Source organism: Hypanus sabinus, chromosome 9, assembly GCF_030144855.1.
Source record: "Hypanus sabinus isolate sHypSab1 chromosome 9, sHypSab1.hap1, whole genome shotgun sequence".
NCBI lineage: Eukaryota > Metazoa > Chordata > Chondrichthyes > Myliobatiformes > Dasyatidae > Hypanus > Hypanus sabinus.
This window is the reverse complement of record NC_082714.1, coordinates 90,976,401-90,993,780: the sequence shown is the minus strand read 5'-3', so window position 1 is coordinate 90,993,780 and position 17,380 is coordinate 90,976,401. Positions and strand designations below refer to the sequence as shown.

At 43.8% G+C, this 17,380-nt stretch overlaps 1 protein-coding gene across 6 annotated transcripts in view; it reads left to right on the top strand.

The window, feature by feature from the left end:
* Positions 1 to 8,116, top strand: part of ubap2l (ubiquitin associated protein 2-like) — a 139,822-nt gene extending 131,706 nt beyond the window's left edge. For 5 of the 6 annotated variants that reach the window (XM_059980183.1, XM_059980187.1, XM_059980185.1 and 2 more), the window contains 2 exons: positions 2,024 to 2,212; positions 7,398 to 8,116. In XM_059980183.1, coding sequence (XP_059836166.1) covers positions 2,024 to 2,212; positions 7,398 to 7,496 — 288 coding nt within the window. In that variant the 3' untranslated portion in view covers positions 7,497 to 8,116. The other variant, XM_059980184.1, reaches the window with a different exon arrangement.
* The last annotated feature ends 9,264 nt before the right edge of the window (positions 8,117 to 17,380 follow it).

Genomic DNA, 17,380 nt, shown 5'->3' with positions numbered 1-17,380 from the left:
GAAAAGGGGGATCAGGGTGAATCTTGCTAAGAAATATTTAAACCAAATACAAAGTTACACACTCAACAGGGTTAACAGCAACGACTTAAAATGGTGGACAGCGTTCTCCTCACTCCGTTTGTAAGTACGAGTTGTCTGTAAGTCGGACGTTCATAACTCGGGGACTGCCTTTACTCAAGGAAGTCTAGACGCTGGGAATCCAAAGCAGCACAACAAAATGCTGGAGGAACTCATCAGGTCAGGCAGCACCTATGGAAAAGAGTAAATAATCAACATTTTGGGCCAAACCATTCTTTAGGACTAAGAAGTAAGTGGGAAAATGTCTGAATAAAAAGGTGGTGGGAGGGGAAAGAGGTTAGCTGGAAGGTGATAGGTGAAGCCAGGTGGGTTCTTCCTGCCAGATCTGAGTTACCCCAGCATTTTGTGTGTTTTGCTTTGTTTATACAGATCAAATCATTACACAGAGCATTGAAGTAAAACAATAACAATGCAAAATGAAGTGTAACAGCTACAGAGAAAGTGCATTGCTGGTAAACAATAAAGTGCAAGATCATTATGAGATAGATTTTGAGGCCAAGCGTCCCATCTTGTCATAGGAGATCAGTCTCATTTCAGCAAGGTAAAATCTGTCCTTGAGCCAGGTGGTACAAGCTTTTGGGCTTTTGTATCTGGGAGAGGGGTGAAGAGAGAATGTCGGGGGTTGGAAGGGTTTCTGATTATGCTGGCTGCTTCATTGAGGCAGTGAAGAGTATAGACAAAATCCATAGAGAGAAGACTGGTTAATCATGGGATCTGGCAGCTGAAGCTCCAATTATACTGCCCAAATAATCTTATCTCTTTATTTCCAATAACACTGCATAGTTCCCTGGAGTCGAGAGTTTATTCAAGAAATGTTATTCTAGTGACTTATCCAAGAAGTGTTATCACATTTCTGAGAAGGAATTCCATATGCCTTCAGTCATTGGAGCAAAATTGCATGGACAATTTCATTGAAACTCCATCTTAAATGGACAATCTTGTATGAAACTGAAATGGACAATTTCATCTGGAACTGTATCATAATATAAAAAATAGTCTTAAGTCAAGTTTATTGTCAAGTGGCACGAGTACGTGTACACAGAAGTACAACGAAAAGCTTACTCACAGTAGCTTCACATGCTCTCAGTAAAGTATTATTCTCAAGCAAAAATGTTTTGGCTCCAACTCAAACCATTCTTTATCGTGGTCAAAATTGAGTTGATTGTCAGATACATGAGTTCATGTTTGCACAGACTTACCTGAAGTAGAATCACATGATTATAAGCAGCATTCATTAAGGAAAGCAGAATGATGTAGTTTCTTTACAAGGAATCCAATTTCTAGGAAGTATTTTCAGCATCACTAGGATTGCTCTGCACCTCCTGAGGGTAGACTTTTGACCCTTTACTCCAGCAGATGATGGGGTAGGGGCAGTGTCATTGCCAATAACTTTGAGTAACTGGGCTGAGAAGACACTCACTCGTACGACTCAAACATACTTTATTTTACTTGTTCCCCTGTCAACAACACTATTGTGGAGCCACTATTTTCATACAGAATTGGTCTATCAATTACATACATTGACCACCTGGTGATTTGTATATGTTTGAAATCCTTACTTGCAAGATTACTAGCCAATCACAATAGAGGCATTAAGTCAATAGAAACTACAAGCTACTAGTTGATGAAATTTTTAAGTTAGTAAAGGAATTGTCCCTCAGTTGTGTGTGTTTCACATCCTTTAGTTATTCCTATCTTGTCAGTGTCCAGAACCCCATACTGTGTAAAGGGAAGCTGTGTTCTTCTAGGTTGATTACACACTGCCACAGTTATTCTCCCATGTCTGTGTGTAAAGTTGGCTCTGTCGGTCTCACTTCACTTGACCACAACTTCCCTAGGGTATCTTTGCCTGGAGGTAGTCTTTAACCCTTCCACAGCAGGAAGGTAGAGATTTGGTTGCTGCTATTCCGTTGGTTTGATCATTGATTTCCCCCTTTCTCTACAGTCTTTTGAGAAGCAAGGCTTTCATGCTGGGACTCCTGCGGCCTCGTTTAACCTGCCCTCGGCCCTGGGAAGTGGGGGCCCCGTCAATCCAGCCACCGCTGCCGGCTACCCACCTCCGTTCATGCACATCCTGACTCCACACCAGCAGCAGATGCATTCACAGATCCTGCATCTCCAACAGGACGGCCAGGTACAAACGCTTCGTTACTGAAGGGGTGGAGGGTTGGGGGGTGGCAGGAAGGAGTTTGTGCTGTGGCTGTACCGATCTCCAGCCAAGTATTCCTTCCTTGGGATCCGGTGCATGTTTCGATGTATGCTCCTGAAATGGGCATTGACAAGCTTTGGACCCTTTATCTAAGAAAGGATGTGCTAGCATTGGAGAAGGGCCACAGTATGTCCTTGAGAATGATCCCAGGAATGAAAGGGTGAATGTATGAGGAGAATTTGATGTCTGGGTCTGTGTTCACTGGAGTTTAGAATAATGGGGAGGGGGGGGAAATCTCACTGAAACCTACCAAAGGTGAAAGGCTTAGATAAAGTGGATGTGGAGAAGATGTTTCCTACAGCACCAGAGGACACAGCCTCGGGATACATGAACATCAGTTACATGGAATCAGGTTTATTGTCACTAACGTAGATGATGTGAAATATGTTGTTTTGTGGCAGCATTAAGATGCAAAAATGTAAAATTACTATAAATTATAAATAGTATACCAAAATAAAATAAGGTAATGTTCAGCAACCATTTAGAAATTTGATGGCAAAGGTGAGATTGTTTCCTTTGGAGTAGGAGAGTTTGATAGGAATGGCCTAGATGTGCAGAAGATGACTCCAATAGTGGGGTGGTCTGAATACAGGATGTCTGTTTAGAACAGATGCAAGGAGGAATATCTTCAGCTAGAAGATGGTGAAATTCATTGCCACAGATAGCCGTGGGAGCCAAGTCAATTTAATGCAGAGATTGATAGGTTCTTGATTAGTCAGGGTGTCAACGATTACGGGGAGAAGGCAGGAGAACGGGGTTGAGAGGGATAAATCAGCCATGATGGAATGGTGGTGCAGACTTATTGGGCCAAATGGCCTAATTTTGCTCCTGCATCAAATGGTCTTATGAAGCTTCAGCTAGTGGCAGTGGAGTTAAGAGAAGGTGGGTGAGGAGGGGAGAATGAAGGTTATTATCAAAAGAATGAGGCATGGTGTGAGAGGAAGTACTGGTGAAAGAAGTGGTTTGGCTGTCCCAGGTGTGGTCGTAGAGTCAAGATCCAACTGTGATGATCAGAAGGGAGCTGGGCATGGTTTCTCTTGCAAAAGTGAGATCCCACTATCTCTAAATAGATTTCCAGAGCACATTTTTTTCCAGTGTTTTGATCTATAACACACTACTCCTACTGGGGCATAGGTTGCCAACGGCAGTTCACCAGAGTCCTCTGTCCTGGGAACAATCTTTCAAATTGTCTTCAGGTGTAACCTGGCCTCTTGATGGTTTCTAGGCGAGGATCCTTCATCTCCCAGGATGAGGTCTTTGGAGCTTCTGTTGGCGTTTCTGTAGCTCTGGGTTTTTCACGGGGTCGGGTTGCTAGCCCCTTGCCCAATCCTCCTCCCTTCACAGCTGACCTTGTGATCACTGTCTTGGGCCAATATTTATTACTTGACCGATCACCCAAGAGCGTGATGTTGGGGCTTTATATCAATCCTGCCTGTGGCGTCTTGCTGTGTATGAATTGGCTGCCACAATCACTGCATTCCAAAAGTGGTTACAAGGTCCCACCAGCATTTCATGTACATGTGATACATAAATGGGTGTGAATCAGAGAGACTGTGCAAGCCCCAGTCTGGGGCAACACGCAGGATGCTTGAGGAACTTTGCCAGTCGGGAGCATCTGTGGAGAGACATGTGGGATGCTGGAGGAACTCAGCAAGTCAGTTATTTGACTTTTCAGGCCGAGACACTTCATCAGGACTGGAAAGGAAGGGGTGAAACCAGAATGAGGAGGAGGGGAAGGAGTACAAGCTAGAAGGTGATAGTGACTGTGGACTCCAGAGAGAAATGGACAGATGCTGGAGCAACGGATGAAGTCTAGTAGTCCAGATGAAGGGCCTCAACTCAAACAATGATTGTCCATTTCCCGCCACAGATGTTTGCCTGACCTACTGAGTCCTCACAGTGCATTGTGTTGCTCTGTAAACTTGTGACCCAGACCTTGGTCAGACTCCGCGTGGGGTACTGTGTTCAGTGCTGGGTGCTATAGAATGATGTTGCCTGGATTGGGGAGCATGCCTTATGAGAATAGGTTGAGTGAACTTGGAGCAAAGGAGGATGAGAGGTCACCTGATAGATGTGTACAAGCTGATGAGAGGCATTGATCGTGTGGATAGTCAGGGGCTTTTTCCCGGGGCTGAAATGGCTAACATAAGGGGCATAGTTTTAAGTTGCTTGGAAGTAGATACAGGGGATGTCAGGAATAAGCTTTTCACACAGAGAGTGGTGGGTGCATGGAACGCACTGCCGCCGACGGTGGTGGAGGCGGATACAATAGGGTCTTCTTTAAGAGACTCTTAAACAGGTACATGTAGCTCTAGAGGGCTATGCGGTAGGGAAATTCTAGGCAATTTCTCGATTAGATTACATGGTCAGCACAACATTGTGGGCCGAAGGGTCTGTACTGCACTGTAGATTTTTATGTTCTTAAACTGTTTTCGAGTCAGGAAAGCAGCCACAAGCAGAATCTTTGCCTGGCAAAAGATAGGTGCTGCTAGCAATGTTTCTTGTAATGAGTGAATCTAGGACCAGAGGGGACAGCCTCAGAATAGAGTGACTCCATTTAGATCAGGGATGAGGAGATGAATCTGTGGGATTCATCACCCCAGTGAGGCCAAATCATTGGGTATATTTAAAGCAGAGATTGATAGGTTCTTGAATAGTCAGGACATCAAAGGTTATGGGGAGAAGGCAGGAGAATGTGGTTGAGAGGAATGATAAATCAGCCATGATGGAATGACAGAACAGGGTCAATGACCTCATTCCACGCACTCACCACTCCCTGAGTAAAAAACTTACCCCTGACATCTCCTCTGTACCTACTCCCCAGCACCTTAAACCTGTGTCCTCTTGTGGCAACCATTTCAGCCCTGGGAAAAAGCCTCTGACTATCCACACGATCAATGCCTCTCATCATCTTATACACCTCTAATCAGGTCACCTCTCATCCTCCTTCACTCCAAGAGAAAAGGCCGAGTTCACTCAACCTATTCTCATAGGGCATGCTCCCCAATCCAGGCAACATCATTGTAAATCTCCTCTGCACCCTTTCTATGGCTTCCTGTAGTGAGGCGACCAGAACTGATCACAGTACTCCAAGTTGGGTCTGACCAGGGTCTTATATAGCTGCAACATTACCTCTCAGCTCCTAAATTCAGTTCCACGATTGATGAAGGCCAGTACACTGTACACCTTCTTAACCACAGTGTCAACTTGCACAGCGGCTTTGAGCGTCCTATGGACTCGGACCCCAAGATCCCTCTAATCCTCCACACTGCCAAGAGTCTTGCCATTAATACTATATTCTTCCATCATATTTGACTTACCAAAATGAACCACCTCACACTTATCTGGGTTGAACTCCATCTGCCACTTCTCAGCCCAGTTTTGTATCCTATCAATGTCCCGCTGTTACCTCTGACAGCCCTCCACGCTATCCACGACACCCCCAACCTTTGTGTCATCAGCAAACTTAGTAACCCATTCCTCCACTTCCTCATCCAGGTCATTTATATAAATCACAAAGAGTAAGGGTCCCAGAGATACAAGGGAAATGTATTGCACAGACAGCAGTTATAATCCAGAACTTCAAGGCTGGTGGAAATTTACATCTGTTGTGGCTTTTGGAAAGGAAATTGAGATAGCCTGAGAGTTTGTATTGCTATGGGAAAGAGTGAGGAATGGGCCAGAATGGAATTGATGGGTGAAATAATGTGTCCTATTCAGTTACTTCAGTACGATCCTTAAACCTGCCAGCAAGGGGAGCCAATTGGTCCTTTATGTTGTTGACTGACCTAACTTATTTAAGTTTTGAGTAAAACGAATTTGTCAAACAATGGTTTTTTAAAAATGTCTGATGAAGGAGCAAATCTTCAACATGTTCTGCAGATGGTGGGATTCTTGAATAAAACACCCAAGAAGCTAAGCAGGTTGGGCAGCATCTGTGGTGGGAAATGGACAGTTGATGTCTTTAGGGAGAGGTTGGGGCAAGTTTTTTTTTCGCGAGGAAAAGGTGGGTGCTTCAAGCATGCTGCCAGGAGAGGGGGTGGAGGAAAATGCATATGGTTGAGTAGCTTTTGGATACGAATGTGTGCTTGCAGAGAAAGAGGGAAAAGGATCAATTACAGGCAGAACCATGTTGGCATGGACAAAGTGGGCTGAAGAGTCTGTATTTGTTGTACTAGGGGTCTGTTCAATGTCCAATCCTGTATAGCAGGATAGAGCCTCTCCTATAGCCCTGTCTTTCAGGATTTTGTACCTTATGCCTGGAATGTCTAATACCACAGGGCATGCAAGATGAGAGGGGTAAGTCCAGAGGAGATGTGCGAGGCACGTTTTCTACGCAGAGAGTGGTGGGTGCCTGGGGTGGTGTTAGAGACAGAAACATTTGTCATCATTACGAGCTGTGTCATATGACATGGTTGTCATGATGGTTCTTGGCAAATTTTTCGACAGAAGTGGTTTGCTATTGCCGCCTTCTGGGCAGTGCCTTCACAAGATGGGTGAGCCCAACCATTATCGATATTTAAGAGATTGTCTGCCTGGCATCAGTGGTCGCATAACCAGAACTTGTGATATGACGTTGATTAGGGGGCTAAGCTACCTCCTTTGGTAGAGACGTATCTCCACTCCCCCCCCCCCCCCCCACCCTGCAGAAAAATTAGGGACAGGAAAATGGAAGAAAAGAGCATTGTGCAGACAGAAGGGGTTACTTCAGTTGGCCAATTAATTAGTCTGGTACAACATTGTGGGCTGAAGGGCCTGTTCCTGTGCTGTACTGTTCAAGGTTCCTTAACAGAGAATGTCCAGGGTAGGTGGGGTCTTTGATTATGCTGGCTGCTTTACAGAGGCAGTGAGGAATGTAGACAGAGTCCATGGGGGGGGGGGGGGGGGACAGTTTCCACTGATATACTATTTCGTATATATTTCTTTATTATGAATAAATATTGAAATCAAATTTCCCTCCACAGATGCTGCCTGACTCTCCAACAGTTTGTTTGTTTGCTCCACATCCCAGCATCTCTGGTTTAAAATTGTTTGCGAGGTAGTGTTTCGCAGGGGGATAAACTGTATCTTTCTGTGCTTTCTTTTTTATGTGTGTGTGCGCCTCTACAAGAGCGGTACAGGGCAGCGTACTCAGGCAAGCAGCATCCAGCAGAAATCCCAGGCAAACAAATCGGCCTACAACAGCTCGGGCTACTGGGGTCCCAACTGAGCAGAGCAAGAGGACCCCCACCCCTTCCTGCGGGGCCGTCCACTACACATATCCAGCTTTGGAGAGAAAGAGAGAAAAACAAAGCCCCAAATCGAGAGAAAATGGAAAAAAAACACGGAATTCCCTGGAATAGAAGCGGTAACAGCTTCCCCCGCCACTGTATCCGGCCACACTTAAAAACCAAAACAGCAAGTTTAAATAGCGAAGTTTGAAACCGGGGATTAAAAAAAAGCTCTGCGTTGTGTGTGTGATGCCCACCTTTACTGTTGTATGTAATATAGAATTTGTAATTCCTCCTCCTTTCTGCGTTAAGATTAAGAGATGCTTGTTTGTTTTATCTGCGCCCCTCATTCTGATGAAGGAGCTTCATTACCCTAGTGCAAATTTTTTTTTGATTTAATTCCCAGACACCACCCACACCTTCACCTTTTCTTCCCAACCTGTCCCGGTTCCTCCCTATCCCTGCTGCCCCTCACCCCAGTCCCCTTTCTTTAGGACTTCAAGTGATATGGACAATGTGGTCTATTATATGGCTTCTCTGAGGTGTTATTTTGTATTGTGTTTCAATTCAGTGAATGATGTATCTCTTGTGTATATATAAACAAACACAAAGAACTGTAGATGAATCCAGTTTCTCACCTGCTCTTTACGGCTTTTTTTGTAATTAATTTCATGACATAAAAAGGAAAAAAATGGAATTGCATTGGACAACTTTTTACCGGGTTTTTCTTTGTAAATCGATTTTCCCCGCCCCCACCTTTAATCTTCAAGCCTTCTCCTCAGTCCAGCTGTAGTGTAATCTTTGACTTCAGGCTACCAGGCACCGTTATCTGTCTAACATACATTGCTGTGACCCTCGAGGTCTTGCCGCTCCACTAAAAGCTTCTTATTCTTTAACAAGTCCCTCATCAGTTAACGCTAAAAATGTTTTGAGCTGGGTTCTATCCCCATGTGGATACCATATGTTGATTTTGTCTCTGCTTCAGCCTTTGATTGTGCTATTAACCTTCAAATTTAATTTACCCTTTCTTCTCCTGCCAATCTTATGTTTTAACTTCTCATCAGAGATTCTTCAAATTTATTTCAATCGTCATTCATATCATCTGTCTCCATTTTCCTCTGATTCTATCTCGAGGACTGCTCTGCATCCTTCAATTCTACGGGGCTGCTGCCTGCCTCTAATCCCAGTTCCCTTCGCTCTGCTCTTGGTGGCTATGTCCGGCCAGTATCCCGAGTTCTGTAATTCCCACCTTCTCCAAGCCTCCCTTTGACCAAGGATTTTACTCATTTGCCCTAAAATCTGCTGCATTTTGGGCTTCAACTTCTAAGTGATACCTCAGAAACACACTTGCTAGGATCACGGAGCGTTCATGAAGTGGACTACACATGTAAAGTTGAGGATTTCGGTCAGAGGTGAACTCTCGTGGTAAGTGTCTAATGTGTCCACAGTGCTACCCGCCAGCAAGCCTGTGCTTTTTGGAAGGTTTTTATTTATTTAGAGATCCCGCGCAGAGCAGGCCTTCCAGCCCTTCAAGCTGCATCGCTCTGCAACCCTAGCCTAATTTACAATGACAATTAGCCTACTAACCAGTGTACTGTTGGACCATGGGAGGAAGCTGGAGCATCCAAAGGAAACCCACCCATTTCACACAGAAGGCGTACAAACTCCGACTCCCCGAGCTGTAATAGCGTCGCACTAACCGCCGTGCTACCGTGGCTCCCATTTCTAACCTTAACCCAAGTAAATTGGCAATCTTTAAAACAAAAACACAACATCCAGCAACTTCTAACAGAAGTGTAATTTCTGCAACTTGCAGCAAAAAGAAATGGAGAGTCACTGATTGATGTTCACTGTGGCAACTTTATGATGTACACCTGTACACTTTGTTAAAGCAAATATCTAATCGGCCAATCCCGTGGCAGCAGCTCAGTGCATAAAAGCATGCAGATATGGTCACGAGGTTCAGTTCTTCAGACCAAATATCAGAATGGGAAATGTGACCTCAGTGGAACGATTGCTGGTGACAGACAGGGTGGTTTGAGTATCTCAGGAACTGCCGATCTCCTGGGATTTTCACACACAACAGTCTCTCGAGTTTACTGAGGATGGTGTGATTACAAATATACATTGAGTGAGTGGCAGTTCTGTGGACGAAAACACGCAGTTAATGAGAAAGGTCAAAGAATGGCCAGACAGGAAGGCAACAGTAACTCAAATAACCACGTGTTACAACAGTGATGTGCAGAATAGCATCTCTGAATGCACGACATATCGAACCTTGAAGTGCATGGGCTACAGTGGCAGAAAACCACACCGGGTTCCACTCCTGTACCTAATAAAGTGGCCACTGAGTGTACAGTTACCCAGATTGATTGCCTATAACCAACTTGCAGTTCAAAGATAAATAGATGAAAACCACCATCGACTGACTCTCAGATCAGAAATGAAGGGTATTTACTGTTGTGCTTTGGTAATCGGACACTGCTCAGGACTTCTCATAGTTACAGTTAACAAGGTTAAACTGGTTGAAAGTACATGAATATTTTTTAAAGTTAATGTGTTACCAAAATATTGTAGCAGATGATATAATCCACTGTGAGGTTCGACGTGTTGTACACTGTACACACCGCTATTGTAACACATGGTTATTTGAGTTGCTGTCACTTTCCTGTCAGTTTGGCCTTTCCCAATTTATATCAATGTATGTCTGTCGCCATATACTACCCGGCATCCGCAATAGAATCAAGGAAAACTGCTGTGACGAGCCTGCGGTCGTTTACTGAGTCTGTTTCTTTGAGAGCGCCTGAGTGAAGCGGGACTATGGCGTCAGTCACAGGCTGACACCGCTGACTGTGGACAGAGAGAGATGGGGGGAGAGTAAGAGAGACTGGGGAAGCTTGTTGCAGCTGAGGCTTGGAAATCTCTGCCCACAGGGGCAGGTTGGTCATAGGCACGCAGTGCATAAGTGACTGTCGCTTCGTCAAATCCCTAAGAGTGGATCTTGGAATATCTTATGGGAGCACTTGTGTAACCCTTGCCTGGGTATGTTGTGTGGTAACCAGTCGAAGACGATACTCCTGATGGCGATAATTCGTATGTGGATACGGACGGATTCTACCGACAAAATCTCCAGCGACTGCTCTCTCGTTTTACCCGCGTGGAACCCTTGGGATACTTCCTACTTACCTTCTCTCACCATCTTCCTCCAATCATCGTTTATTCTGTGGATTACTGAACCGTACTAATTTACCATCCTAAGACTTCAATAACTATTCCTAAGCTTAATAGTTACACACACACACCCATAACGCTGTTAACTTTTGTTTACTTCGTTAAGTTACTATATTATAAGTAAATACTAATAAAGATAGTGGTAACCGGACTCAGTGTGAAATCTCTCGCTGCTGATTTGTTACCCACAACGAAGACAAGACAAACAACCAAAATGCAAAGGACAATAAACTGTGTAAGTGCAAAACAATAACAATAAATGAGCAATGAATACCGAGAGCATGCACTGTCCTTGAAAAGTGAGTCCATACATTGTGAGAATAGTTCAGTTGTGGTGTTAGTGAAGGTAACCCCACTGGTTCAAGAGCCTGATGGTCGAGGGGGAATAATTGTTCCTGAACCTGGTGGTGTGTGTCCTGAGGCTCCTGTATCTCCTTCCCAATGGCAACAACTGGAAGAGAGCATAGCCTGGGTCGTGGAGACCCTGATGGATTCTGTTCCTGCAACAGCACTCCTTGAGGATTTGCTCAATGGTGGGAGGGCATTATCTTTGATGGACTGAGCTGTATCCACTACTTTTCTCAGGATTTTCTATTCAAGGGCATTGATGTTTTCCTAATATAACCAGTATGTATGTAATGTATGCTCTTCACCACACATCTATAGAAGTTTGTAACTTGCCAAAACTTCATGAAGTAAGAAAGTAAAGGTGCTGTTGTCCCTTTTTTTTTTATAATGGCAATTACTTGCTGGACTCAGGACAGATCCTCTGAAATGATATCACCGAGGGGTTTAATGTTGCAGCCCCTGACCGCCTCTGATCCCCTGTTGAGGACCGGCTCATGGACCTCCGGTTTTGCTGACATTGAGTGAGAGGTTGACCTCCTCTGACTTCTCTCATTAACACGGTGTTGTGGCCCACAGAACTGATGCTCACTGGATGTTTTCTGTTTGTTTGTGGGGGTTTTTTGCATCATTCTCTAAGCTTCAGAGATTTGTGATTGAACAAATTTGGTCTGAACAACAAATGAACTTCTTGACCATATCTGCATGCTTTTATGCATTGAGCTGCTGCCATGTGATTGGCTGATTAGATATTTGCATTAATAAACAGGTGTACCTAATGAAGTGGCCACTGAGTAAATCAAATTGCAAAGCAGTCTTGAGGGGCCAGTGCCTATTTCTAACTCATAGAAAGAAAAGGATTGTTGAAGCACACTCGAAGAAGCACAGCAATGTTAGCACCGAAGTAAATCCACAAGAGCAAGTAGATTCTATGCCAGGGTTTAAAAGAGAAAATGCTGTCCGTGCTACAACCTTCCACTGCAATAGTATGATTACTCAAAATGAGTATGATATTCTACTTGAAGGTTATTCCCATATGACTTTGTTTAACGTGGGGAGGCTGATACCTAGGTCTTTGACAGATTGGGGTCAAACTCCAGTTTCATGGAGTGTAGGACAACTGGGGACCCTTCACTACTACAACTTTCCTCTGTCTTCACTACCATTGTGATGTATCATCTCCACCAGCTCCACTGTCGAGATTTTGGTTGGATCGCTCTTTGTAGGCTCTCCAGCGGTGACCCTACCAGGAGCTAAGCTGCAGGCAGCATCGCTCTCTGGAACTCACAAGCCTCTCCACCAGGGCAAGGTGACAATCCTCTGAGAAGGTCTGTCCAAGTGCCGTTCACTCCTTGTTACAGGAGAGGATCTGTTCCTAGAAAACAATGTGTTGGCATCTTAGAAAAGATGTGCTGGCATTGGAGAGGGTCCAGAGGAGGTTCACGAGAATGAAAATGTTTATGTACGAGGAGTGTTTGGCTCTGGGCCTGCACCTGCTGGAGTTCAGAAGAATGGTGGTGTGGGGGGGGGGGGGGGTGGATCTCACTGAGACCTATTGAATGTTGAAAGGCTTATTGGTTGTGGAGAGAATGTTTCCTATAGTGGACGAGTCTAGGACCAGAGAGCACAGCCCCAGAACAGAGGGACTTCCATTTAGAACAGAGATGGTGAGGAATTTTTTTTAGCCAGAGGGTAGTGAATCTGTGGAATTAATTACCATGGTTGGGTGTGCATTTGGTCAATGGGTATATTTAAAGCAGAGGTTGATTAGTCAGGGTGTCAAAGGTTACAAGGAGAAGACTGGGAAAAAGTAGTTGAGAATCAACCAAGATGGAAGGTCAGTTCAATGGGCCAAGTGGGCTAATTCTGCTCGAATGTCTTATAGTAATGTGATTTTCATGAATGTGAAGCCTCATCATCTACACCATCAAGAAACATGCATTGATGAATGTATAAACTGTTCCTAAAATCCAGGAGTGAATTTTACTCTGCACCTCAAAGTTTCAGGTGGTAACTTGTGGATTTTGTAAGGGCTTATTTCCATTACCTGAATGGCCATAACCCAAGGATTGATGGTGTCATCCACTTTGAAAAACTCGATATCACTCACCTATTAAGGGTGTATCATATCTCTCCATCAATAATTGGTAGGTTATTATTCAGGCTTTTGCTGTAGCCCTTTGAAGTTCCACTGTAGCATAACGGTCAGTGGGACGCTATTACAGCTTGGGCCACTCTGGAGTTCAATTCCAGCATCCTCTTGTGGGGAGTTTGTGCATTCTCCCCGTGAACACAGGAATTTTCTGGCTCCCTCCCACATTCCAAAGACCTACCAGTTAGTAGGTTGGTCGTTGTAAATTGCCCTGTGATTCGGCTAGGGTTAAATAGGTGGGTTGCTGAGCAGTGTGGTTCATTGGGCTAGAAGGGCCTGTTCTGTGCTGTACCTCTAAATAAATTTTTAAAAATCAAAATAATACAGCACAGAAACAGAGCCGCCAGCATAATTTGTCCATACTGACTATGATGTCTGTTTGAGTTAGTCCTGTTTGCCTGTGTTTGGCCTCCTAAGCTTTTTGTATCTTCACTTTACTACCTCTCTATGGCTTCCTCAAGCATTTTGTTTGATATAAGCACCTCTTTCTGACCCTGAGATCTCTTTTTAACCTTTTCTCTCACACCAGAAATGTAGCCAGTTTTAGACTACCCTGCCATGGGGGGGGGGGGGGGGTGACCATGCACCTTATCCATAACCCTCATAATTTTACCCATCGACCCCCCCCCAAGCTCCAGGGAAAGAACTCCCCAGACTATCGAGATTCAGGATTGTTTAATGTCATTTCCAGAACGTAGGTGTAAAGGCGAACAAGATAATTTTTACTCTGATGTGATGCAACATGAAAAGCACAAAAGGTAACAGAATAATGATAAAACATAATAAATATAAATAGATAAGATAACTTGCATACATTGATTGTAATTGATTGTATGTCCATAAAGAGATGCTAGACACAGGAGTGCCTGTACATAAGGGGGCTGACAGGAAATTATAAAGCAGTGGTGGTTGGGGGAATGGAGGGGTGGGTTAGTGGTTGGAGGTGTTGATCAGCCCTACTGTTTGGGGAAATAACTCTGAGTCTGGTGGTCCTGGTGTGGACGCTACGTAACCGCCTCCTTGATGGGAGTGGGACAGTCAGTTCATGATCAGGTTGGGCGGGATCTTTCATGTGATACTGGCCCTTTTCCAGCACCTTTCTGTATATATATCCTTGATGGCAGACTGGTGTGGGGATGCATTGGGCAGTTCTGACTACCTGTCGTTGAGCCTTCCTGCCTGCCGCATTGCAGTTTCCTTACCAAGCAGGTTAGGATGCTTCTACTGGGCGTTGTTAGATCCAACTGTTTAATTTTAATTATCATTTCTTTGTTATTTGTATATTAAGTAGCTTAGCAGTTTCTTTCTTTTTCAATCTTTTTATTGAGTTTCATATATATATATAAGAAAAAACATAACATAGTAATGAATAGGTTATAAATACAATAGACTTGAAATTGCATTAATAATAGGATAATAATATCCTATTAAACATCAACAAAAAAGGTACATTAATCAATCAAGTCTATATAATTATATATGAAAAAAAACAAAAATAATCGTCAAAAGAAAAGGAAAAATAATTTGAAAATATATAAAAGAGAATATATATTGAAAAAAAACACTAAACTAAACTAACATGGGCAATAATAACAGTTTATAAGTATATGATAGTGTCAAAAAACTCTGGAACTCCATACCAGAACAAGAATAAGCAGAGAGAAGGTCTGAAAAAGGCCAAATTAATTCATATGAAAATGTCGAATGAACGGTCTGCTTAGCAGTTTGATATGCCTTGAGTGACTATAAAAATATCATTCTGAAAGCTTCTCTCTACTTCATAAAGTGAATAATTGTTTCTTATTGGTTAATTTTACTGCTGTATCGACCAAGTCATTTCTTATTGGTTGTCTCTTATCTATGGATTTGAATGGAATTTTTCTTTGGGTATAGAAGTAGCTGTTTTATTGCTAGGTGCTATCCTCAGTTTATCTCTTCAAGTAGGAAGACCCCTGTCACTGATCTGTTCCTGTTCTCTTTGTTCTATCAACTCTTAATAGAACGATCGAGAAGCTACAAGTTTTCTGGCTCATTTCTGACTTCTAAAAGGACCTCAGATTTAAACACCAAGGTCCATCAGCATCTGCAGAATGTCTTGACTACGGGTGTGCATAATCCAGCTCTCTTCATCCCTCCAGTTCCGGTGGCATACTGTAGTACCAGTGTGGCCTCACCAATGATAACACACTCGATGTTTTAGGAACAGCTTCTTTCCCTCTGCCATCAGATTTCTGAAAGGTCCTTGAACACTACCTCACTGTTTTGCGCTCTTTTTGCACTGCTTGTGTATGTGTGTGTTTGTATTTCTTATTGTGAATACAACATGTTATGTATTGCACCATTTCTGAGGCCTCTGTTGGTCAGGATCAACCATAGATATTGCATCCTAGTTGTCCAGGACAGTAAGATATGGAGAGCAAGCTGTTCCCCATGCAGCAGGCTCCCCCTCTTCTCACAGCTGATGAATCCAATGGAATGGCAGAGACCAATAACAGTTTGCCACCAGTGCCATCGCTGGAGTTAGCAGTCAGCATTGAACTCAACACAGGGCTCCAGTTCCAGATTTTTCCTCGGGGTTTATTCCTGAAGCTTTCTCTAACAAGCAAGGCGGTAGAAGTTTGATAATTTTTCCCTCTCCTAGATGAGCTGCCAACCACGGCTGACAAACCCAGAACAACAGGGTGTAAGCCACTGGTAACCCGCCTTCGCCCTGCCCCTCTCCCACCCCGTCTAGACTGTGAAAAGAGACGGTGCGCTGAGGATGGTCAAGGTGATTGAAGACAGACCATTGACTCGGCTGGGAATTGGAGGGTAGGTTCACAGTGTGGTAGTTAAACCCTGAGAGAATCTTTCTCAGTAGTTGCAACTATTAGTAAGTGATGGGTCCTGGTTTGCTGATCACTTTGGGCATTATAGAAGATAGAAAAATACAGGCCCTTTGGCCCACAATGCACAGTAACATATCACTTAACAGCACTAGTTGTAAGATTTAGGTTCAATTCCTGCTGCTGTCTGTAAGGAGTTGGTATGTTCTCCCTGTGACCACGTGTGTTTCCTCCAGTTCCCTCCCACATACCCAGGACACACGTTAGGATTGGGTTGGGGGCACTTATGGGCTGCCACCTCATCCTTGCTGATTTACATCCTAGTAACTCTCCTCTGCACTCCCTCTAAAGCTTCCACATCCTTCCTATAAAGAGGTGACCAGAACTGAACGCAATACTCCCAAGTGTGGTCTTACCAGGGTTTTATAGAGCTGCAGCATTAACTCGCAGCTCTGGAACTCAGTCCTCTAACGAAGAACAACATACCTTATGCCTTCTTATTGACGTAAATGACTCATCTCATGTTTTGATGTAATATCATAACTAAAGCTGATCCTTCATCTGATGGTGTACCTTCTTTTAACCTACTTCAGGATCAATCTAACTCTTCCCTCCCACATAACCCTCCAGATCTTCTTCATCCACATCTGAATCGGACTCAATATCACTGTCATATGTCGTGAAATTTGTTAACTTTACCGCAGCAGTACAATGCAATACATGAAAAACATGATAGAAACTGAATAACAGTAAGTTTATATGTTAAATAGTTAAATAAGCACAGTAGTGCAAAAGAATAGGAAATCAAGTAATAGTGAGGTAGTGTTCATGAGTTCAATGTCCATTCAGAAATCAGATGGCAGAGGGGAAGAAGTTGTTCCTGAATCAGTGAGTGTGCACCTTCAGTTTTCTGTACCTCCTGATAGTAGTAATGAGAAGAGGGGATGTCCTGGGTGATGGGGGTCCTTAGTGTTGGAAGCCACCTTTCTGAGGCACTGCTCCTTGAAGATGTCCTGGATGCAATGGAGGCTAGTGCCTATGTTGGAGCTGACGTTAATCCTGTACAGTACCCCCCCCCCCCACCATACCAGACAGTGATGCAGCCAGTTAAAATGTTCTCCACGGTACATCTGTAGGAATTTGCCAGTGTCTTTGGGCACATACCAAACCTCCATGTGTCTATCTAAGATTCACTTAAATGTTCCTAATGAATCTGCCTCCACCACCACTCCAGGCCGACCACTCTGTGTAAAATAAAACCCACCTCTGACAACCCCCCCATACTGTACTCTAATCACCTTAAAATTATGCTCACTAGTATTAGCCATTT